Genomic DNA, 25,255 nt, shown 5'->3' with positions numbered 1-25,255 from the left:
TGGAACATGTAAAGAAAATCCCAAATCTGTGCAAAATGAAGAATCTGTCAGCCCGGTTTTATCTCGTCAGATTGGAGGAGACATTTCCATTTTGTCTCCTGAGCAGGCACGAGCAACTGAAACAGTGAGACCACCAGAAGTTCATCAAAGTTCTACACCTGTCCGAAAGCCTAGAGAATGGAAGTCTATGAGGGGTTATCCTCATGACTTCATCATTGGTGATCCCTCTCAAGGTGTAACAACAAGATCCTCCACCAAAAGGCAAACCGAACCTAGCAACTTTGCTCTCTTGTCACAAATGGAGCCCAACAATGTCAAACAAGCTATTGAAGATCCATCATGGGTCAAGGCCATGCAAGAGGAGCTTGCTCAATTTGACAAGAATAAGGTTTGGACATTAGTACCTCATCCGGATGGTAAGAAGGTAACAGGTACTAAGTGGGTATTCAAAAATAAACTTGGTGAGGATGGACAAGTTGTTCGTAACAAGGCTAGATTAGTGGCCCAAGGTTACGATCAAGAAAAGGGAATAGATTTTGATGAGTCTTTTGCTCCGGTAGCTAGAATGGAAGCAATTAGGTTGCTTCTTGCCTATGCTGCCCATAAAGGTTTCAAAATGTTTCAAATGGATGTTAAATGTGTTTTCCTTAATGGCTTTATTGATAGAGAAGTGTATGTGGCTCAACCCCCCGGTTTTAAACATAAAGATTTTCCTAATCATGTCTTTAAACTTTCAAAGGCTCTTTATGGCCTTAGACAAGCTCCAAGAGCTTGGTATGAAAGGCTTAGTGCCTTCCTATTAGAAAATCATTTTCAAAGGGGAACCACCGACACTACTTTGTTCATTAAAGTTTCTAATGATGACATCCTTCTTGTTCAAGTTTATGTGGATGATATTGTGTTTGGATCAGCCAATGAATCCTTGTGTGAAGAGTTTGGAAAACTCATGACTAGTGAGTTTGAAATGAGTTTAATGGGATAGCTAACTTTCTTTCTTGGCCTCCAAATTAAACAAACTCCTAGTGGTACCTTTATTCACCAAGGCAAGTATGCAAAAGAATTGATAAAGAAATTTGGCTTAGAGAATTCCAAACCAATGAGAACACCAATGCATCCTAACACTAAACTTAAAAAGGATGATGATGGCCTAGATGTGGATGAGACACGGTATAGAGGAATGATTGGTTCACTAATGTATCTTACATCCTCTAGACCGGATATTGTTCAAAGTGTGGGTGTATGTTCAAGATTTCAATCTCACCCAAAAAAATCCCATTTATCGGCTGTTAAACGCATCATTAGGTACATTAAGGGAACATGTGATTATGGCTTGTGGTATCCAAAATCTGATGATTTTTGTGCAGTAGGGTTTTGTGATGCAGATTATGCGGGAGATCGAGTGGATAGAAGGAGCACCTCGGGCATGTGTTGCTTCCTTGGAAGCTCACTCAACATGTGGTCAAGCAAGAAACAAGCCACAATGGCTCTATCCACAGCTGAAGCTGAATATATATCCGCATCTGCTTGTTGTTCTCAATTAATTTGGTTAAAAACTCAATTGGAAGATTACAAATTAAAAATCAATAGCATACCCATATTTTGTGACAACATGAGTGCAATAAATATTTTCAAAAATCCTGTTTTGCACTCAAGAACAAAGCACATTGAAATCAAATATCATTTTATTAGAGAACATGTGCAAAAGGGTACTATTGATATTCAATTTGTAAAATCTGAAGAACAACTTGCTGATATTTTTACAAAACCCCTCTGTGAAGATAGATTCTGTTTGTTAAGGAAAAGCTTGGGAATGTTTGATTTAAATCATGTTGAAAATTTGTGAATTTCTGATTCTGTCCAGTTTTATCTCGTAGGAATGGACGAGATAAAAACAAGGCATGCTGGAGGAGCTATGATTAAGGGAGAGGCTGCGCAGACTTTGCTTCTAATGGGCCCCACAAAATCAAATTTGACCCATCATTGAGTTTTCATTGATTCCTTATTTTATGATGATCAAATCTTTTGATTGTCATTTCAAATCTCATTGGAAGTGGTTATTGTCAAATCAAATCCCTCTCTCCATCTAATCCCTTGATTCTAGGAACTATTTTCACTTGTCTTGAATTATTATGGACTGCATTATTTTTTCCTCACTTTTTTGCAGGGTCGCTCTTTTAAAAAAAAAGGAAGGCTGAATTGAAACTGTTATGTTGCACTGTTTTGCAGACCTGTTTTGCTCTATTTTATGCTCTGATCTGGCTCTGTTTTGAGCACTTTGTGTTAGTGGATTAATTTCGAGTTGAGCTTTGATTGTCATTTGCTCAAATGCATGTGTGCTTACTGGACCATTGTATTTTGGTGAAAAACAAATATTCTGCCTCTTGTATGTTGTTTTTATTTATTTTGCAGTGCCCCTTGATGCCAAAAGGGGAAAAAATGGTGCTGAAAATTGAAATTGAGAAATAGTGCTGAAAATTGAAATCATGAAAACAGGAACAGAAAATGAAATCCGTGTGAATTTATGATTATCCATGTTATAAATTATGATTTGCTGATTGCTGATTTTATTGATATAATGCTTGTGATACATTTATTTTTCCAATATGGCTGCTAGTTGTTAATATGCATGTTTGGAAGCAATTGATTTATATTGATGAATAAGTTTTTGATTAGGAACATACTTCTGATTCATCTTGGTAAACATGCTTACTGAATACATTATTTTTTTTGGCAGTTCTTTTAAGCATTAATATGGAAATAAAATCTTTGAAAGTTGCTGTGATTAAAATGATCATGCCATGTTTTTCTACCATAACTGTGTTGCTCTGATTTGTTGATTGGAAAATGTTTTTAAAACAGATTGAACAGCAACTTATTTTTCAAAGATATTTTGGTTGACTATTTTGTGAGATTGAGCAGAAAATCAGATTACTGATAACAAATGAGTTTTGTATATCATTCAAATCTGCTCATAAATCAAGCATTCAACATTTCAAAATTAATATGTTGAATAACATTGTTACTTCAAGCTTGATTTCAAAATTGTTACAGGTTAATGCTTCCCTTGGTAAAATAAGCATACATCAAGGGGGAGCCATGTGACAATTAGAAAGGGGGAGAAATTCAAAATTCAAAGGGAGTATTCTTTACTCAATCTTTAAATTTCTTTTCATTTCAATTTTAATAATGTTTGTCATCAAGGGGGAGATCGATGAGTTTGGAAAACTCTAATTTAATTTTTGATGATGAACAAACATTATTGAAATAATTAATTACAAAATTATTAATTTAATTTTTATTTAACATATGTTAATTAATAATTTTGTGATGCAGGATTGTTACTGGGCCGAAAAGAAAAGAAAAATATATCAAGCTCAATTGTATCAAAAATATTCAGCCTTGGTTTTAAGACTTTGTGATAATGTTGGCTGAAATCATATTTGGTCTAGAAATTGTTACTTAAGCCCAATTGGTTAAATCAATTCAGCATTGATTCAAAAATATTCAATGATGTATGGCTGAATTGATCATTATAATGTTGGACCAAATTTAAATGTGCAAGCCCAAATTTATTGTTGGTAAATGACCAACTTGCTTGGACCGAAATCAAAAGGAGATGGGGCACACAATATTGCTTTATCCTTTTAACAAATAAAACCCATTTCTTTAATTATGTTGCACATTCCCAACGGACTCCACTCATACCATGTGATGGAATTCAAATCTCTTTGAAGTGGAGTTAATAAATGCATGGAAACTATGAGAGAGAAAGTGTGATTGACATGATGATGATCATCAATGCTACACGCTACTCAATCAAAGGGAAGTAAAAGCAACAGATTTTAATTAATTTATTCAAACACACTTTATTGCTTTTCTTCATCCTCTCTCTTCTCTCTCATCTCTTTCTCTCTTCTCTTCGGTCATGTCACAGCAACCATGGAAGCTACACTAAGTTACCAAAAAGAAAAAGAAGAAGTTGCATGCATCAAGGCCATCAAGTTAATGATGGCAAGAAAAAGAAAACTAAAAGTATGTTGTGGCTGAGATAATCACCAAATGTGGTAAGATTTGGTGAGGTAATCTCGGATCCTTCATACTCAAAAAGAAGGAAGAAGATTCGGCCAGCAAGGGAGATTCTTGAAGCATGGCTTGTCTTTGATTCTGCTCAACCACCACAGGAAGTAGCTAGAGTGGCGAAGTGATGAAAGAGGCAGAGATTGAAGCAGATGAAGTCATCATCATCATGAAGCATCAAGGGCCAGAAATCCATCTTGGAGAGGAAGCCAAGGATAGAGCGCTCAGATTGATGAAGAGTGATGATCAAGAAAGAACTAGAGGTAATTGCATGTTGGATTTTGCATGGTTATCTCTTCTCTCTCTATGTGGCAGAAACGATTCTGTTTCTTGAAGGAGGAAGAAGTTGGTTTGGGTGTTAGCTTCAAGTGTGGAGGCTTCCCTCTTCTTTAAAAAGAGAGAACAACCACTGTTTGGAGCAAGGAGACAGTGTGAGAGTGCAAGGCACAGGGTTCTCAGAGCTACCTGAGCTAACATATGTTCTTCTCCTTCAAAGTTTTCTGTTTTGTAATTTTTCTGTTTAATTTTGTCATGTCTTGAGTCTCATGAAAAAATACAAACAGTGAGGTTTGTATGAAAAAGCCATAGAGCGGAAAAAGGCAGAGAGTGCAAAATTAAAAGAAAAAACCATAGATGTCTTAGAGTTCCTTTGTACATCTGTGTTGTGTTTCATGATTCTGTGGGAATCCCCTTGTAAGTTGGGTTAGCACTTTACAATTTGTAATCTGGATGATTATAGTGAAATTCCATCATTGTTGTGATGGAGACTGGATGTAGGCTGCACTGCACTTAGCAGCTGAACTAGGATATATCTGGGTGTAATCTTCTCTCTCTTCCTACTTCAATTCTGTTTTTACTGTTCAGATAAAAAATAAAAAATGTCTCGTGTCAAGTGACGAGACAAAATGAAAATGTCTCGTGGCTAGGGACGAGCTAAAAACAGAAAAGTTTCCTCTAAGTCCAGCAAGTGTTAGCAAGCAAAAAGGGGGCTAAGATTCAACCCCCCTTCTCTTAGCCACTGAAACCATCAAATAGAATTAGCTAGAAGAACAAAGAAAACAGAAGAAGCAGTGAAGTAGAGAGAACAATGTAAATTGATGAGTTAGAGAAAAAAATTAGATTATAGATAAATAGTTACAGAGTGCGGCATCAATGTACATATATACTGGGTGAGAGTGTGTGTATAAAATGTGATAATCAGAACTGTACAAGTTAGTTAGCAGTTTAACTAATTAGAGGTGAGCTGGCACAACTGACTGAGGGCATAACTACTTTCACTTATAGTAAGCTTCTAGAGATGAGTTTTTCACTAACACTTTTTAATATCTAATTGACAAATATCTTTTCACAAACTTCTCTTATAAATATATGACAGACTAAAAAATATTATATAACATATAATTTTTTTCATAACGTATTTTATTTTTCATATTCTCCTTATTCTACAAAAATCTCCTCTACAAAAATACTAATATTTGAACTATTTATCTTATATTACAAAACTCATAAATTTAATATTTTTATGTGATAGTTAAACTGTTAATGTATATATTTTATCACGAATGTTTTCTTTCAAAATCATGTACTCCATCTAGAATGAGATGTTCTATGTTTGGATGCTATGCCTAATGACAAGCCAACATCAACTTAACATTATTATTAGCCGCATCAATATATAACAGTCAGTTGAATTATTGTTGCCCACTTTTCCTAAGATACTCTAACTCTTAATTTAATTATTAAACATACCCTCTTTCTTCTTTCACAGACTCCTTTCACTCACTCACTCCATTTTTGGGATTTCTCTTTAAAAAAGAAAAAAAAAACATAAAATTGCTTATTTAGTCGTTCTCCTTAATTTTCCATCATCACCGTCCATATGTAATTATATACTCTAACTTGGTTTGTAAGAAGCTTAGGTTTTGAGATGAATAGGTATCATCCTATTTCAGATTAATTCTTACTATATTTGTTATATTTTTATTTGTTTAATTTTTTGTTCTTGTATATATAGTTTTGTCTTTGTAGGACATAGAAGTGTTGTGTAGCAATGGCTATGAATTATTAGACACGTTAAAATATATATACATAGTCTTCTTCACATTTGTTACTTTAAATTTTTTTGGTGACTATTTATTACTCTAAATTTAATCACAAATAGACTTGGATATATATAAAAAATGAAATGCAAATTAAAATTTCTTTAACAAATTGTAGTAGTAACATGAAAACTTTTTGATAAAGTATCATATTCAAAGTAAAAAAACATTATACAAAGTTCATACGAATAACATCAAAATGTGCAATTACAGGCTAATACACAGTGACACTATTATACAAGTTCACTCGGATTGTTGCACTAAAATACTCAATTCTTATTTAATTATTAAATAAACTTTTTTTTTTTCTTCGCGGACATATGGCTCACTTCCTTCGTTCTTTTGATTAATATTTTTCTTAAAAAAAGTAGCATAAAATTGTTCATTCACTCGTTTTCAGCTTAATTTTTATTGTATATGATATTTTTATTTTATTAGTGTTTGTTATAATTTTACCTTGCTAGGACCTAAAAGTGTTGTGAAGAAATGTTTATGAATTATTAGATACTAGGTAGGTTGAAATATATAATTTGTTGATTAATATAAATAATGCTAACTATATAATAACAGCGGAAAAAATTGCAGTTATAATATTATGATGATCATAAGAGGACGTGGAAGAATATTTCATTTAAATTATATTATTATAGAACACATCTTATTATGGTGATCAATCTTATTGTATATCTACCTGCAAAAATAGTATTAGAATTTAACGTGAAAATAGAGTCTTCATTTGCAATCACATATATCCACAAATGACCATGAATGATGACGAAATGATGTGGTAATTGAATAGAAATTTATTATCCATAGGAATTGTGCTAGATAATTAAATGGTAATTATTTTTCTTTTAATTTTTGAATTATTCACACAACAAACTCATTCAATGAGCTATGTTTTTTGATATAAATTTATATTGTGTTGTTGTAACAGAATCCTAAAATCAAGTTTGTTAGTTAAAAATTTTAATTTGAATTATAATTTTTCTTTTTTAATGATAGTTTAAAATTAGTCTGCATTATTATACTTTTGAGAATTATAGAGTACACCTTGTACCGTCTAAACTTTAATTTGAACCGAATCATATTTTACTTCAAATAAATATTTTAAATGTGGTTAATCCAACTTTACAACTATATATAGATTGAATTATAATTAGATAAGCTAAATTCATTTATCTATAAATTAAACTTCCAATAAAGGGTTTGATATTAGCAACTAGCAAGTAATTAATTTAAAATTTAGACTTATAATATAGACTATATATTAATATTAACCAATAAAAAATTAACTAGTTAGAGCATTTTATATTGTATCTCTCTTTAAACTTAGAATTTTTTAATTAAGGCAGGAGAGCATTATCTTAAATTTGATGTAATTTTTTAATAAAATATTTATTATAAATATTTAATTAAAATTATCATAAAATATAAATACTAAATATTATGTAATTATATTATGTCTATACACAAAATTAATTTTGTAAAAATTTTTGGTGAATGAGAATAATTGGCAGAGTTACAACAATACATGAGTAGAGAGTATATAGGTATTAATAAGTAATAAGTAGAGTATGTGTTTGAGTACTTTAATTTGCATTTTTATTTTGTTACTTTTTCTTTTTATTTTTATTTCTCTAGTTTATAATAGAAAAAAATTTAGGTGCAGTAGACTTCATATGAAATTAATAGTTAATAGTTGAAAGTTATTAGATAAAAATTTAGTCAAATTAGTTAAATAAAATCATCTAACATTCTTAATTATCAAATCAAATTGATTACACCTGAGTTTTCACTTTTATAATAAGATGTATTTTGACTGTGTTAGTTAAGTTTTTTCTAAAATAAAAAATTTCATTTTGAATATTCAAATTTCAAAATAAGTTACAGCGAGATTCAAGACTTTAAGGCTCTATGCACTTTTGCCAATTTTTTTTTTTTGTCATCATGGATTGTGAGAATGATTGTTCACGGAACATCAATGTAACTGAACTTCCAACAATAACACCGTGGAATCATTCTTCAGCAAATGCTCCTCCTCGTGATCAAGAATCATCACATCCAATCTTTTCGAATAGAGGCATGGATAACAGCAAAATTTCCTCCGGCGGCTGTGGCAGATTTAATGGAGACCTTTATTGTTCTTCAATAAATCCTCTTCCCATTCATGAATCAGATCCAAGTTTCCCAAACAGAGGCACGAACAACATGGATGGATTCAATGGAGCAAGTTATGACCTTCATTCTTTTTCTGCAAATGCTCCTCTTCCTCGTCAAGAATCAGATCCAATTTTCCCAACGGGAGGCATGATGAACAGCAACATGTGTGGCGGCGGCGGATTCAACAGAGCAAGTGACCTTCTCTTGGTGGTGTCAATGTACGCAGAGCCAACAAAGTCAGAAATCATAGCCCTTGCTGAGTCCGCGATGGATGAATTGTCGAAAATAGCCATGGAAGGGCAGCCTTTGTGGGTGCCGCAGAAGGACAAGAAGTTCGAAACGCTTAACGATATCGAGTACTTGAGGCAGTTCGGTGAGGTTCAAGAAATTGAATCGATGAAGGAGATTATGAAGCTTGTTGAGGTTGGACAAGAAGAGTCTTCTTCTTCCCAGTACTTGTTGCCAACCGTTGACTCGTTTGGAAGGGAGCTTGTTCCGTTATCTCTCAGTGGAGTTCCCAAGGAAGCTCTTCAAACTGAAGCTTCACGTGATATGGGGTACCTCGATATCAGTTCCACCAAACTTCTTCACTTGCTTATGGACGTGGTAACGTTATTATTTCTTCATTTTCCCCTACAAAAAACAATGAATTGACACACATACACTCACTCGTGTTATCTAATTTTATTTCATCAGAATCAATGGTCCAAAGCATTCGACAATATTGTCACCAGGGCAGCGGTGCTAGGAACCTTATCAAATGGAGCGGAAGAAAGTTATGATGGAAAAGTGCAAGTGGTAAGTTAAGCGTGTTAGTCTATTCTTAATTGTTAGTTCTCTAAGTATGTAATATCTTGTTAGTTTATTAATTCATTACCCCATGAACCTTTGAGTTAGTTACTATGTGAATTTTGCATGCCATAAAGTTTGCATGAAAAGGTTAAACATTTATATAACGAGATTCACTATTCTCAAATCTATTTGAATTTGCAAAAGATTTCTTCATTTTTTGGAGTAAACTATATAAATCTCCTTTGAACGAAATCTTTAATATATGAATTGCATTAATGTTAAAAGAGCAAGTATCTATTCTCCATTAAATTAAAATGACAATTATTGTGAACCAAAAAGAGTAGGTGTCAATGAATTATAGATCTAGTCCAGGAAATTTCCAAAATCAACAATGTAGTAAAGCTTGTTATATTCTAATTTTTTGTGTCCCATGTTTTGTTGTGGTAGATGTTCGCAGAATATCATTTGCCTACACCATTTGTGCCATCAAGGGAGTGCTATTTTGCAAGGTACTGCAAGCAGTTACCTTATGAAATGTGGGGTGTTGTTGATGTGTCCCTTGAGAAGCATTTTCCATCTCTAGCAACCAATTTCAGAAGAAGACCATCAGGCTGCTTGATTAGGCCAATGCCAGATGGATTCTCTAAGGTTTTCATTTTATTTTATTTCTTGTCCTCACTTTTGTTTCATATATTAAATTAAAACTTGTTTTTCATAATTAGATGGAATAGGAAATTGACATGGTACAAATTTCTTATTCTATCCAATGACAAGCTTAGTAGTGTATGCATTCTGATCATTTATTACTTTATTTATTACCATAAATGGTTGCATTGTATAGGAACTTAAAAAAGTTATTATGGACATATACTATTCATAAAACACTTCATTTATTCTAAAATATACTAATTTCATTATATTTAACATCTTATTCTATAATATAATTATTTATCTCTATTCATAATAGTGCGTTAGCTTAATTAAGTAATTCAGTATATAAAGTAAAATAAAGATATTATACGTCTTTCATTTAATATGAAAATTCATGATGTGTTGGAAATGTTGAAAATAAATTTATTTCAATGATTTTTTTGTATAATTGTTTTCTAAAATAATCAATTATGTGCAATTGATTTATGTTTGGATATTTTAGCTAAAATGTCATTTTAAGATAATTTATTGAGCTTGAAATATATAAAGAAAGCTTCTTTTTAAGGGTACAATTACAAAAATAGATATAAAATCCTTTTTAGATTTTTTAATATTTAAGATCAATTTGATAAAATCATTATAATTATAAAAGAATAAACTTTTGTTTAAAATTATAAGCTTCAAAATATGGCCTTTTCTTATAAACTCATTTTTAGCTTATAATTATTAGTTTTGATTATAAATCGAGTTCTAGTTTTAACGGAAACTTGTTAGCGGAATTTATTATTTTTGAAGAGTAATTAGCCAATAATATTTAAAAGTGTAAACTAAAAATATGTTATTAAGTTAATAGACTAAAAAATTGAACTGATGGTTAAAATTATCAAAAAAAAAAATCTAATCTGTTGGCCTTTAAACTTTACAAGATTTGGAAACATGGCCTTAGTCATGACTCATGAAATTAATTTTTCTTCTTCATAGTTGATTATGTAAAGCAAAAGGTTTGTGCAATTTTGATTTGTTTTAAACTATAATTTGATGATGTTAGGTTATATGGGTGGAGCATGTGGAAGCAGACCATAGCCAACTGAGCAACCATTTCCGGCCACTAGTAACAACGGGTTTGGGTTTTGGTGCAACTCGTTGGATTAATTCTATAATTAAGCACACTGAATCATCTAAAATTATGGAGGCTAAATCAGCTCCAATTTATGTGGATTATGGAGGTAAACATCTACTGCACTTAACTTTTTTTTCCAAATCATTCTTAATTAAGATACAAGTATATATAGATAAATTATTTAATATATTTGACTAAATTTTTATTTAATAATTTTTAGTTATCAATTTTATATGAAAATAACTGTATTGATAGTGTATATATATATGTGATTTTAATTAATAGTTTAAACTTTAGATACTGTTTTTACTTAAACTATGTATGTTTATCTTTTGTTTTTTTGATGAAATAAACATATACACAGTTATAATACCACAAGCTGGAAGGACAAGTTTCCTTAACCTGGCAGACAGACTTGTGAGAACCTTTTGTGGTGATATCAATGCTTCAATGACGAATCAATGGATGCCATTAATATCTTCAGAATCTGATTCTTCAGATGTGAGGGTGATGATCAGGAATAACATTGAGGATCCTGGGAAACCTATTGCTACAACTGTGGTGTTTAGCACTTGTCTTTGGCTTAAAGTCTCACCATCACGGTTGTTCAATTTCTTGCGTCACGAGGATTCAAGAAACAAGGTATAGATCCTCAACTATATATATTAACCAAAATTCTAATTGCAATCATTTCAGAAGCCAAAAAATTTATATAAATCTTGATATAGTAAAATATAATTTCTAACATCTTTCACATTTCCTGCTTTTGTTGAACAATTATTAGTGGGATATACTTTCACGTAATCTTACAATTCGGGAATTTGCATATATGAACAAAGGCACAAATCCAGGGAATCGTGTTTCTTTAATGCGAGCAATGGTAATAACCAATTCTTTTTTCTTTTTGTTGTTCAAATTAATTTTACATTAACATCTAATCAAGTGTTGCCACTTGTAGTAAAGTAAATGTGAGTTTAGTTGTTATTATTAATTTTAATTGCACTTGTTATTATGAATCAGAAATCTGAAGACAAGATTGAGATCTTTTACATTCAAGAGAGCTACATAGACACAACAGGGTCCTATATTGTTTATGCTCCACTAGACGAATTTGCTTTGTCATCTCTTGCAAATGGAGCAAACCCTAACAAGGTAATGGTCCTTCCATCAGGATTTTCTATCCTTCCTTGTGGGTTCCCTAGTGATTATATTGATGAAAAGGGTGAAGGTGGAAGCATTTTAACTATTGCGTTTCATACAATTGAGAGTCACAACATTAAACAATTTTTTTCTCTTGAATCAGTTATTGTCATGAAAAATATTATTTCAGACACTGTCACCAGTATAAAAGATGCCGTGTTGTATAATAATTACACTAACAATTGGCAGTATAATTGATGATTCAGGTAGACTGTGTTTGCATTAAATAACCGTTGGGATCATTGTTTGTATTGTACTATTTAGTTTAATATTTAATGGAATTGTTGTGGTTTTTTAGGCATATATTTTCATTTTTAAGATGAATATTGATATGTATGATTGCAAAGGAAGCCTTGAAACAATAATCGACTTGTTTTTTTTATAACTTTAAAATTACGAGTTCAAACACTAAAAATTAGATGGAAATACATTAAATTGTAAATACATTTCATATGTGCCAAAAAAAATTAATATGATCAATATTCAATTAGATGGAATAAAATATATGACGTGTATATTTGTCTGATCAAGCTCCAATGAAATTACATGCAATGGTTGTTCTGAACGAGCTACAAAAGATAAAGCTGGCAGTGGACTTTTCTTTTTGTTGTATTATTTATTGGGACTCACATTTGACAGTGGCATCTCATGCATGCAAGTGTGTCACTTAATGCTACATATTAAAATTTGATATATACCGTTGCGTTTACTTAATGTTTTGGGGAAATTTAATAGACTTAATACACTATTCATAAACAACTACTCCAATTTCAAAGCAAACACTGAAGCCCACAAAAAAAACCATCAACACAAGAAGACTCAACCATTGCTTAAAAAGAGATTCTTTATTTTGCTATGATTTTCTCTCACCTGTCTTCCAACTTGATTCTGATCATTCATTACAATCTCAACAGTTTTGCACACACTCTCTTTGCTAAACAAACCATCCTCTTCACCCTTCTCAACTTCAATTCCAACCTTCAACCTACTCTTCCAATTCCTCGCAGAAATTGCATGATCACTATAAGGCCCAGGCAATAACACGAGCTGCCACGGGTTCACGAGCGCTTCGGTTACAGAAGCTGCTCCACAATGTGTTATGAAGCACCCAATAGAAGGGTTCCCCAAAAGCAATTGATTGCTGCTGCACCCAACCACCATACACAAATCCTCTTCCTTCAACTCTTTCTTTAAATCCTTCCGATAATGCTTGCGCGCAGCAAGAAACGGAAAACCTGTTAGTTCAAGACCGAGAACTAATTCTTGCAATTGAGATTTGTTTAAAGGACATTCACTTCCCAATGCACAGTAAATTACATGTTTAGCATTGAAGCCTGAGAGCCATGATTCCCATTTTTTCTCCAAAGTAGAGTTGGTTGGTTCTCGTAAAAGAGGACCCGAAAGCAGAGTTGACCATTAACCCATTAAGCCCGTATTTCTTCTTCTCCGCAACACCCCTCCTCTTTGTTAAGAAACCTTTTCTTAGCGTTGTTCACTGTGTAAATCAGACGGTAACATACATCACCATCAGTATATTAATTTAAATTAAAACTATTAAAAAAAACGATGAATTACAACTTAATTTAACAAAGTTAGCATTTAATTAATAATTTTTTTTCAAATAAAACACTACATCTTAGATAGTGTTCTTTGTATTTATGATAAATTAAACATACACTACATCCAGTGTGTTGATTTCGTTGATTAAATTTAAAAAATGAGAAAAGTACATGTCCTATGTGTGTTTTGTAGTTGATGTTAGAAACAAGACACTAAACTGGAGAAAGAATTTGTGTATTATTGAGTGTATTCAAGTCGTCTATTTAAATTGTGTAGAAGGATATAATATAAAAGAATATTTATAGGTACTAAGAGAATCGTAATAATAAATATTCAAATATACTAAATAATACTAATTGATCCTAATTATATTCTATCATCCCCTCAAACTCAAGTTCACTTGAGTTTGAAACTTATTTAAAAATTAATACAAGGAAATAAAAAAAATATATAAACTAATAGGACGGATGCAGACGAAACTGTTGGAAGAAAGCGCAGACGGAACTGCCCCTATTGGAAGGAAGCGCAGATGGAACTGTGGGTAAAGGAAGCGCAGATTAAACTGTCGCTGTCTGAAGGAACGAGGAAGCGCAGACAGACAGAACTGCCGCTTGTCGGAAGGAAGCACAGATGGAACTGCCACGAGAGAACACAAACGGAACTGCTACGAGAGAACACAGACGAAACTGCCACAAGAGAAAGCAGACGGAACTATCGAAAGAGAGCGAAAACTATATGATTTTTTTCATGAGAATAGATAAGTAGCGGATGACAATGGTGTTTGGTCGTACGACTCAAAAAAAACACAAGACAGAGAAAAATAGGCTAGTCTGTGATGTGAAAAAGCATCAAAGGAGTGACAAAAGAGAAAGAAGATTGACATAGAAAAAAATGCAAAAACTACGATGATTTCACCGCAAGAAAAACAACCTATCCTCTTCAAAGAGGATACCATAGTTCTGATACCATATTAAAAACAAGACACTTAACTGGAGAAAGGATGTTATATTATTGAGTGTATTCAAGTCGTCTATTTAAATTGTGTAGAATGATACAATATAAAAGGATATTTATAGGTACCAAGAGAATCGTAATAATAAAGCCGTAATCTCCTATTATAAATATTTAGATATACTAAATAATACTAATTGATCATAATTATATTCTAACATCTGGCAAAGTTACAAATTTCAAATTTCACGTTTTTATAATACTTTTTAAAATTGTTCATTTTTGTAGTAAAATTTTTCTTTTCGTTTACATATATGAATTGGCAATCATGGAAGATTTTTAATTTGTTACAACTAAATAGAGTATATATATATATATCAGCAATGTACACAAAATAAAAATTATTATAGAGTCAAACTCAAAAATCGAAAACAAAGTTATTTTCATGTTATAATCATGTGATAATCAAATATGTTCCAAAATCATATTACATAATCTAGTTAAAATTAAACGTGTTCAAATTAGTAATCAAATTCCAAATTGTGACGAGGGCATAACTATATATTATGATGACTTTGTTGTTAAATTTGTACATATTAAAATTATTAGTCTTAAAAATTATCATGCTATACTAAGTTTAATTATTATGTTGAGTAAATTTGATTATACTCAGATTTTAAAGAAGAGTGTTAGGGGGTTAGTAACTTTTGTAATTTATAGTAATTAAGTAGTCATTAATAATATTTTTAATAGTGTGAAATTTTATCCAATCGTGTGAGATTATTTATTTTTCTTTTGCTAGTTACATACTGGCCAGAATTTAATAAAATTGCTGGACCCGACGCCTAAATTTTTCCTTATCAATATATAATCTTCTATCTCCTAAAGTCTATTTCCTATAGAAAAGGTCCAATGGCAACAACTTCCAATACTAGCCTCTTGAGACTTGAGAATGAAGTCAAAATAATATCATCACCCTCAATCAAACTAGATTCTCATTACTGTTAAAAACAAGTTGAAAGGTGTTTGATTATTTACAGTAGTTTCAGGATGAAAAATCAAAAACCTTATAATTAACAAATTAAAAACACTTAAAATCAAATTAGGAATCATTCGAACTTGTAGATTTTATTGAATTCTAAATTTGAATTCAAATTTTATTTCAATAAATAGCAACTTTTTTAATTTGGTCAACAAAAATAGAATCAAAACCTTAAGATAAGAAGAACCAAAATAAATCAATATAATGCATTCAAAATAATTTATTGACAAAAAGAGAAAAGTAAACGGCATGGCACTCAAAAGAGAAGAGTGAAGTGTTGCACGGAGAAGAAAAAAAAGTGAGGAATGAAGAGTAGTGGCATGATCGAAGAAGAAGAGAGTGAAGCGTTGCACGGAGAAGAGAAGAAAATGAGGAGTGAGGAGCATGTTGGAAAATAAAAGAACAATGCATACACACATACTCACGAAGAATATAAAATAAAGAGGAATGTATTGAATATATTTGTGTGTTGTTTTTTATGAAATAATTACATATGTATTTATACTTTTCTTTAACGTCTAAACTTAATACATCCTAATAAACAAATGGTTTAAATTAAAACTAAATATAGACAACTTATTCAAAATGTGGTTTCTATTCATTCTTCTTCTTCCACAACCTCGAGAAAAATTTTGATTTCTTTTCTCTTGAGAATAATTTTTCTCATCTCTTCCTCTTCGGTAACCACGTCCTCGTCCTCGTCCACGGCCTCGACCACGGCCTCGACCTCGTCCTTGTCTTCCACTTTCGTTGGTTTCTCCTCTAACATTCCACGAAAGTTTTGCCTGCAAGACATGCTCCACATGTTCTTCCTTGCCTTTATCCATTCCTTCTTTATGGGCCCGTAAGGAACCATTCAATTGATTAATGGATATCGTATCTAAATCTTTGGACTTCTCAATGGCTACCACCACATGGTAAAATTTTGAGTTGAGAGAACAAAGGATTTTCTCAACAATACGAACATCTTCTAATTTTTCTCCAAGCCTTTTCATTTGGTGCACTACCGTCAAAACTTTGGTAAAATAATCTGAAATGGATTCAGTCTCCTTCATCATTAGAGACTCAAACTCAGCCCTTAGAGTTTGAAGACGAACCTTCTTCAATTCACATTTTCAACTCCTATAACGAAATTTTGAAGAGTATCCCAAACTTTCTTTGCATTGGTTATATCAGCAATTTTCTCAAACATATCATCATCCAAGCCTTGATGAATGATAGTAAGGCACATTGATCTTTCTTTTTTTTATTTTCTAATTCTTCCTTCTGAGCTTCTGTTAGCTTGTCCACATTCTCTGGTTCTACATAGCCTTTCTTAATCATCTTTCACACTCATTGAGCACCGAGAATTGCTTTCATTTGGGCAGTCCAATATCATAGTTGAGCTTAAATAATTGGAAAATAAAAGAATAAGACACACACACTCACGAAGAATATAAAATAAAGAGGAATGTATTAAATGTATTTATGTGTTGTTTTTTATGAAATAATTACATATGTATTTATATTTTTCTTTGACGTCTAAACTTAATACGTCCTAATAAACAAATGATTTAAATTAAAACTAAATATAGATAATTTATTCAAGATGTGGTTACTATTAATTTTTAAATTCTATCCATCAAGTTTATTTTTAACAGATCAGTAACGCAATTGGAGAAGAGGATAGGAAAAGGTTGCGCAAAAGAATAAATCGTGCAATAAAAAAAAGGAGAACAGTGGCGCAATAAAAAAAATGGGTGGATTCTATTTTGGCGTTTCATCTATTTACCATATCCGTATATACTATTTTATCGTATTTATATATAGCAACCGGAATTAGTCACTAAAATTATGTATAAATAGTGTTTTTGTACAAAAATATTATATATACCTAAAAAATTAACTATTAAATCAACTATTATATATATAGTTTAATTTATTTTTAATATGTATATATTTTATATTTTAATGTATATTTTATATCTATGTGAAATTTTAGGTAAAGTCGACTTGACGTGAAGTTGATAGTTGAGAGCCGTTAGATGAAAATTTAGTCAAATCAGTCAAATCATTTAACAACTCTCAATTATCAACTTCACTTAAAATTGACTGCACCTGAGTTTTCATCTAGTTAATTTTAGTAGCTAAATTTTTGGCGTAAACTTAGCATGCTCGGAAATAATATGACGTGTAAATTCGTCTGACCAAGCTCCAACGAAATTACATGCAGTTAGCAAGAGGAAACAACGTGGTGTATGCTTGTTCTGAACGATTCCAATGAAATTACATGCATGGACCGTGTTTGTTTTGTTTTATTATATATTGAGACTCAGTTGACAGTGGCATCTCCTATGTATACCTGTCACTTGATGATAGTGCTACTGAAATTTGATATATAAAGTTGCATCCACTTAATATTTTGGCGAAATTTCAATTGAATTTGAAAACTATCATATCCTCTTTTTCCATGGCTTCGTTCCCCTCTCTAGATAGCTAGATAAAATAATTCATTGAATGAGTTGAAATAAAAGTATCTCACAAATAAAAGCTAGTAGTGTTCAGTTAAATAGTATATAATAATCAAGATGTTTTAATTTATTTGATTTTCATATATGATATAAACTATATAGAATGAAAGAGAGTTGGCCAAAGTTAATCAATACACTATCAGTTCAGGAGATCAAGAAATTAAACATGATATATTATTCATAAACAACGATTTCAAATTCAAAGCAAAGACTGAAGCTCACCAACAAAACCATCAATACAAGACGACTCAAAATCATTGCTTAACAAAAGATTCCTAATTTTGCTATGATTTTCTCTTATTTCTTTTCCAACTTGATTCTCATCATCCATCGCAGTCTTAACAGCTATGCACACATTCTCTTTGCTGAACAAACCATCCTCTTCACCTTTTTCAACTTCAATCCCAACCTTCAACCTACTCCCCAAATTCCTCGCAGCAATTGCATGATCACTATAAGGCCCAGGCAGCAACACGAGCTGACACGAACTCACAAGCGCTTCGGTTATGGAAGCCGCTCCACAATGTGTTATGAAGCACCCAACAGAAGGGTGCTCCAAAATCAATTGTTGCTGAACCCATCCATCATACACAACTCCGCTTCCTTCAACTCTTTCTTTAAACCCTTCCGGTAACACCTGTTCAATCGAATCAAACTCAACCGGTGGCTTAAGCGCCGCAAGAAACGGAAAACCGGTTAGTTCAAGACCGAGCACTAATTCTTGTAATTGAGACTTGTTTAAAGAACATTCACTTCCCAATGCGCAGTAAATTACATGTTTAGTATTGAAGCCTGAGAGCCATGAATCCCATTTTTCGTCCAAGGTTGAGTTGGTTGGTTCTGGTAAAAGAGGACCCGAAAGCATAATTGGTTTCCTCTCGAGCTGGGATTTCATGTAGTTTATATAATCACCGTCGATTTCTTTGCAACCTTTGTACGCCATTGCGTCCGCGAATTTTGTACCAGTGTTGAAACGATCATAGAGAGTGATACCACTACCAAATTCAAACTTGCTGGCGGTTACAACGCGTTGAGCTTCATGTGCACGAAGCCTGATAGATGAATCTGGAAACCCCTGAGGCGGTTTCATAAGGTTTTCTGCACTAAAATGAATTCCTCTTGTGTGGCCTGAAAGGTATGCAAAAGTGGCTGGGTTACCGATTTGGTATTGGACACTCTTAATGCCGAGGCTTCGCGCCAAGTTTGGAAGCCAATGTTGGAAATCGAAGAGAACAATTTGCGGCTTTAGATTCTGGAGGAGAAGCTCTATGTCTTTCTCAGTATGGTCCATGGCGGTGGCGATGTGTTTGTAGGAAGAGAAAGGAACGTCTGAAGTGGTCTCTGCATGGAGGGGAAGGGTGTCCACGTGAGGAACAGTGATGGGGATGAAGGTGATGAGGTGGGGGTGAAGGTTTAGGTGTTGAAGCTTTGACTGTGTTCTTTTGGGGGTGAAGAAGGAGATTCTGTGGCCTCTCTTTGCAAGCTTGTTGGAGAGGTGAAGATATGGGATTAGGTGCCCCATTGCAAACCATGGAAACATTGCTATGTGCAGAGGAGAAGAAGCATCCATGGCGGAGTTTTGTGATATTAGTTGTGCTGTGCTTTCTGGTTATGAAATATGAGCTATGATCTTTTAACGTTATTTCTCCCTCCTCTCTCATTTATCTATGATTTGTATACGGAGCTTACACTAAAAAATGTCAACACGTTATGACATTAGGTGGCGCTGCTGGTGGAGGACGCTTGTTCCCTCTGTTTTTGTCCTTCATGAAATTAGGCCAGAGCCCCTTATTTTCTCTGGACTTCATTATTGGATCTACGGGGAAGCTTTTTGTTGCAGAGTGTTTTATTTTTAGCATTGAAACTTGAAAGTCCGTTCTTCTTTGTTTGAGTTTCATGGTAATTTCCAAAAAGGCTTGTTTTTTGAATCATGCTAATCCGCATTTAAATGTGGAGAAAAACATAACAAATTGAAAAGAAAAAAAAAAAAAAGTCAAGCGAAACACATTTAAAGGAAAATAAATATGTGACCATGTTAATTACCCAAAAAATATATATATATGTGACCATGTTTAAGTAGTTATCAAATACTGAGCTGTTAAAAGGTTATTCTAAATTTATTGGTGAGAAAGTCTACACAAAAGAAAAGTAAGTAATCCTATATCATTAGATGTAATTTTATATCATTAAAAATATTAATAATAGTTGATTGATGACTACAAATCACAAAATTTGCTGACTTTTTAGTACTCTTTTTTTATTCATAGACAGAAGGTAAATGATTCATTTCGATAAATGAAGAAGAATAGGTTAAAAATAAAAAGGATATATTTTAGTAGGATATATATTAAAATAGACAGTAACAAATGATGATTTTAGTAGAATATATTTCAGGGATACTAATTTATTAAAATATATGTTAAGAAAATTCTTGACTCACTCATTACTAAAAAAGAATATTCAAAAATACTATATAGTACAAATACCAAACTGCAATGCACATTGTTGGGGAAAAAAAAAAAAACTAACTATGAGCAGTATTCCATTGTGTGTGAAGCCGCACGGTGACCAGAATAACCATTTGTGGATAACGATGGACCCATCTTAACTCATCTCTAGAACGAAGCTTTTAAGTTAAATGACAAAGGATATATATCAATTTTACATCGGTAAAAAAAGTGGGACAAGCAACAACATTGTATATACTTGACACTAATTACATATTCTTTTAGTTCGGTCCAGTTGTTATTTTGTATTTTGATATTCTTTTGCTGAATTGTCATTTCTGTTTTATATAGATAGGAAGTTATAACTGTACAACATATTTTTGTTGAGTAGTTTTTGGTTATCTTATCTAATTATCACATTTATCTTCAGTTTAATTTTAATATATATTAGAGATAGATATACGTCAAATTCAAATTATCTCTTGCTAGACAACAAGAGTATCATCAACATCAACATCATCATCAAGATCTTAATCATTGTCCCTCTGTTGATTTTAAGTATCAGTGTCAACAACAAGAAGGAATATTTTAATGGAAACTATACTTGGTTTTATCAAACTTAGGATTAATAGAGGCATTAATCTTGCAAAACGCGATGCTTATTCAAGCGACCCTTATGTTGTTGTCAAAATGGGTGAACAGGTTAGACATCATCAATTATATTTGCAATTGTTTATTTTCTTCGCATTGGATATACATTAATTGAAAATATTTGATAACTCAGAAGCTGAAAACTGCGTTCATACGTAAAAATATTAATCCGGTGTGGAATGAAGAATTGACGCTATACGTTAAGGATGTTGCAACTCCAATATATCTGGTATGTGTTACATTCCATAAAATTAGTGTAGAAGCTTTTATTTTTGTGGTTTATATATATGATGAAGAAGAATAGTATAATGATGAATGATCCTTGTTTATATATGTTTGGGCATGCAGCAAGTTTTTGACAAAGACACATTCACTAAGGACGATGAAATGGGTGATGCAGTTATAGATTTAAGGCCGTATATTGAGTGTCATTTGATTGGAATGGAGAGTATGCCAGATGGATGTGTGGTGAAGAGAATTCAACCAAATAGAACTAACTGTCTTGCTGAAGAGAGCACATGCTTTTGGCGCAATGGGAGTATAGTCCAACGTATGATGCTAAGATTGAAAAATGTTGAGTGTGGCGAAATAGAGTGTGAAATTGAGTGGCGTGATATTCCTGGCTGTAATGGTTTAGCAGAGCTAACAAAATCTTGAATCAATTCATTGTTAGGAAAGGTGTATTGTTTTATGAAATCAAGATTGTATATATACATGTAAATATGTGTCATGTGCGTGTAGTGTACATTTTGTAATTGAGGAAATTGTATAAATTGTCAAATAAATCTAATGTAAAATTTATTAAAAATGAATTTTTATTAAATTTTAATTCAATTTTTTTTAGTTCTATCATAATCAATTAACCTTTAATTAAATGTTTTAATTTTTTAATTTTTAATTATATATATTAAGATTTATTTGGGTGTTTTTAATATTATAAATAAAAAATATTTTTATATTATTATATTAAACATAATTATTAAATAAAAAATATTTTAACATTAAATATTTAAATATAAAATTATTTTTATATTTTAAATTTCTTTTTAAAAAAATTACTTAAAAATATTTTCATAGAAGTTAACGTAAATAATACATCCAATATTTTTTTTGGTTCATGAAAATGAGTCTAGTTTTCAAAACATTAAGTATAGCACATGTGGAAATGGATCCAGATATCCATGTGAAATTGGAGTTTGTAGCGCACCATAACATGCACGCATGAGATGGTAAAAACTAATAGCTGCTTCACTACCAAGCATTAGCATAGCATAGGATTTTCAACTTTCTCTCTCTTTTTTTTGTTGGCTCTCCTATCCCTAATTTTAGGAGCTTTATTTAAAAATGAGTCCGACTAGAAAGATAATAAAGTATCTATACAATATATACAATGAACTGTTTATTTGATCCAATATGTATTAATAATATAAATTAAACATCATTATCCCTAATTTTTAGTTACTTTTTGTGATATCTACCTTAATTTACGCCAAATGCTTTCACATTAACCTTCATCACCCATCATTACCTACCTTTCAAAAAATCTCATTGTTTGTTCTGCAAAAAAATCTCTCTTTCTCCGCCATCCCGCCGTGTGCGCAGCAACCTGCGTTCTACTGCTCTGTTTCTATGCGACGTGTAGCCTTCGTTCTTGCCGACTGAATTGTGGCGCTTCACCTCCTCGCGCCAACGCCCTCGTCGGAAGAACGTCCGTCACTCCTCACGCGGCCGAGCATTCGTGACCTGCAACTGTCAGTGTTCCCGACGTGAGTTGCAGCCCCGAATCCCGCGCTCGCATCATCCCAGCGCTGCTGTCTGGGTCTTGTTGAATTATTCAAAGAATAAACATCTAAAATCATACAAAAACAAACATCCAATGTGAACGTGTATAGATCATAACCAGCAATCATCGTCTACAACTAAACACCCAATAATAACCATCCATGCAGTGGCAGAGCCACGTTATGAGCAAGGGGGGCAATGGCCCCCCCCAAACTAATAAGATGTATGTATAAGTTTTTAATTTTTTAGTTTAACCCCTTTTTAATTTTTAATTTTTCTTTCTTCTTAACTTATATTTTTCATGTTAGCCCCTCCCAAAATAATTTCTAGCTCCGCCCCTGCATCCATGTTCACAGAGAAAGTGAACATCCAACGACAGGAAGAAGGTACAAACCGGTTGCGATGGAGACGCTGGACGTATAGGTCGCTACCGTGCTGCGAGCTCGACTCACACAATAATATGCGCAACCTCCCTACGTACGGTGGCCTGTGCGGATGACGGCGCCAGTTGGAAGAGTGTCGGCACGATATCCGATGGCGACTGATAACTCTGGCAGCATTGTACTGGCTTTTGCTTCGAGGAGAGGGTGAGAGAAGAATTTACACCGTATTAAGAGAGGGAGATAATCCTAATTTGATTCTGACGGGAATCATAATTTGATTCAAATTTTAAATGGAAACTACTCAAAATTAATTAATTGCCATCACTAACGGAATCATGATTTAATTCAAATTTTAAATTGAAAACTATTTAAAATTAATTAATTATCTCTAATTTAATTCTAATTTCAATTTAACCCCATTATACACATTGTATAAAACATACATTGACTCCTCATACTTTTCCTTTAAAAATTTAACATTAACTAATAAGTTATATATATATATATATATAAGGTAAAATTTGAATTCTTCAGTGCTTACTTAAAAAAATAATAAATTAATTATTAGTCCAATTTAATTTGATTATTTTTATTTTTCTTTTTAATATCTCATGTGATGTTTTTTATTTTGTGCTATTTTATTATCCTTTTATAAATGATGTGCGTATTTTAATTTTGAAGAATACACTAAAGTTCAGTTTTTTTATAGAAATATCTTTAGATTAGAAGAAGATTTAATATTAAACAATTTTTTTTTTAATATTACATCATTTTTTGTGTTAATTTAAAATTTATAGAAATTTAGATCCGTCTATATTTTTATATTTTAAAATTCTTTGAAATCGATGTTTGGACTTTTAGTTTATAATTTAAAATAGAATATATCTAATTATTTTCTCTAGATTTAGATATAATCTATTTCTATTATCTGTAAGTAGTGCCGTATGACTTTTTCTATCAATAAAATATTTTTTCCGTAAAAAAGGCATACAAAAGATGGGCAGGTGTCCAAAAATATATAAGTTCAGTTTGAAAGATAAAGAAAAAAAGGGGTCTTATCTATTGTCCATTCACCAATTTTATGGGGGTATGGTTCTCTGTCTCAGCACTCTTGTGAGTGTTTTTGTGGAGAATTTTAATTGTTGGATTTTACTAACGGTTTTGGTTTGCTTCATGTAACTCTGACTAATTTTTTTTAGGTATATTCTATAGTGTCTATATATATTTATCTAATTTATTAAAAAAAATAAAAATTAATATTTAAATTAAAAAATATAAAAATAAATAATTTTTTTAATATTTAAATCTTACTATAAAAAATAAGTTTAACAAATTCAACACTAAAATTATAGATACCACAGAATTCGCTATTTTTCTATTCGCGTATCAAATTTTCTTTCTACAGATTATTCACGTGGAAAAAAGATTGAGTTTGACGCTATATTCTTAAGATGCGATTATGTTGAGAAAAAAGATTTAAATTTATTGATGTTAAGATTTTTTTTTAGTGTCTTGAGAAAAAAAAGAAAAAAAACAGAAAAAAAAGAGAAAAAAAAGAAAGAAAGAACTAAAGCCTAAAGATAGCTAGTAGTAGCAAGCTTTCTAATAATGAATTCTTTAAATTTCTTTTAAGGTGTTGTGAGAACATGATTCTGATTTATTGTTAGCCTTCTCTTTGTTATAATGTTTGTTATTTTATTTATTTATTTTTTTTGAATTAGTATTAAATTTGCCTTTCAACTCTAATGTATGATATCATAAATTTTTTGAATCAAGAAGTGTTTAACTCCACATTTTTTCTCTATTTTGCTTAAGAGTGTAAATTTT

General features: G+C 31.8%; 3 protein-coding genes and 1 pseudogene across 3 annotated transcripts; 2 read left to right on the top strand and 2 right to left on the bottom strand.

The window, feature by feature from the left end:
- The first annotated feature begins 8,126 nt into the window (after positions 1-8,126).
- LOC130945910 (homeobox-leucine zipper protein ROC2-like) lies at positions 8,127-12,300 on the top strand. Its single transcript, XM_057874599.1, has 7 exons — positions 8,127-8,945; positions 9,036-9,137; positions 9,579-9,779; positions 10,831-11,008; positions 11,267-11,544; positions 11,687-11,782; positions 11,923-12,300. The coding sequence occupies exons 1-7, from the start codon at positions 8,127-8,129 to the stop codon at positions 12,298-12,300; spliced, it is 2,052 nt and encodes a 683-aa protein (XP_057730582.1).
- A 572-nt stretch (positions 12,301-12,872) lies between these two features.
- On the bottom strand, positions 12,873-13,515 carry LOC130945909 (UDP-glycosyltransferase 79B30-like; annotated as a pseudogene).
- Positions 13,516-18,364: 4,849 nt separating this feature from the next.
- On the bottom strand, positions 18,365-19,735 carry LOC130943436 (cyanidin 3-O-galactoside 2''-O-xylosyltransferase FGGT1-like). Its single transcript, XM_057871312.1, has one exon. It carries the CDS (start codon positions 19,733-19,735, stop codon positions 18,365-18,367), a length of 1,371 nt encoding a protein of 456 aa, XP_057727295.1.
- Positions 19,736-21,203: 1,468 nt separating this feature from the next.
- LOC130945908 (protein C2-DOMAIN ABA-RELATED 7-like) lies at positions 21,204-21,920 on the top strand. The gene is made up of 3 exons (XM_057874598.1): positions 21,204-21,314; positions 21,397-21,492; positions 21,612-21,920. The coding sequence occupies exons 1-3, from the start codon at positions 21,204-21,206 to the stop codon at positions 21,918-21,920; spliced, it is 516 nt and encodes a 171-aa protein (XP_057730581.1).
- Positions 21,921-25,255: the final 3,335 nt, after the last annotated feature.

The sequence above is a fragment of the Arachis stenosperma genome, chromosome 8, assembly GCF_014773155.1.
Source record: "Arachis stenosperma cultivar V10309 chromosome 8, arast.V10309.gnm1.PFL2, whole genome shotgun sequence".
Lineage (NCBI taxonomy): Eukaryota > Viridiplantae > Streptophyta > Magnoliopsida > Fabales > Fabaceae > Arachis > Arachis stenosperma.
The sequence above is the reverse complement of the archived record's forward strand: the minus strand, read 5'-3'. Positions and strand labels throughout refer to the sequence as shown.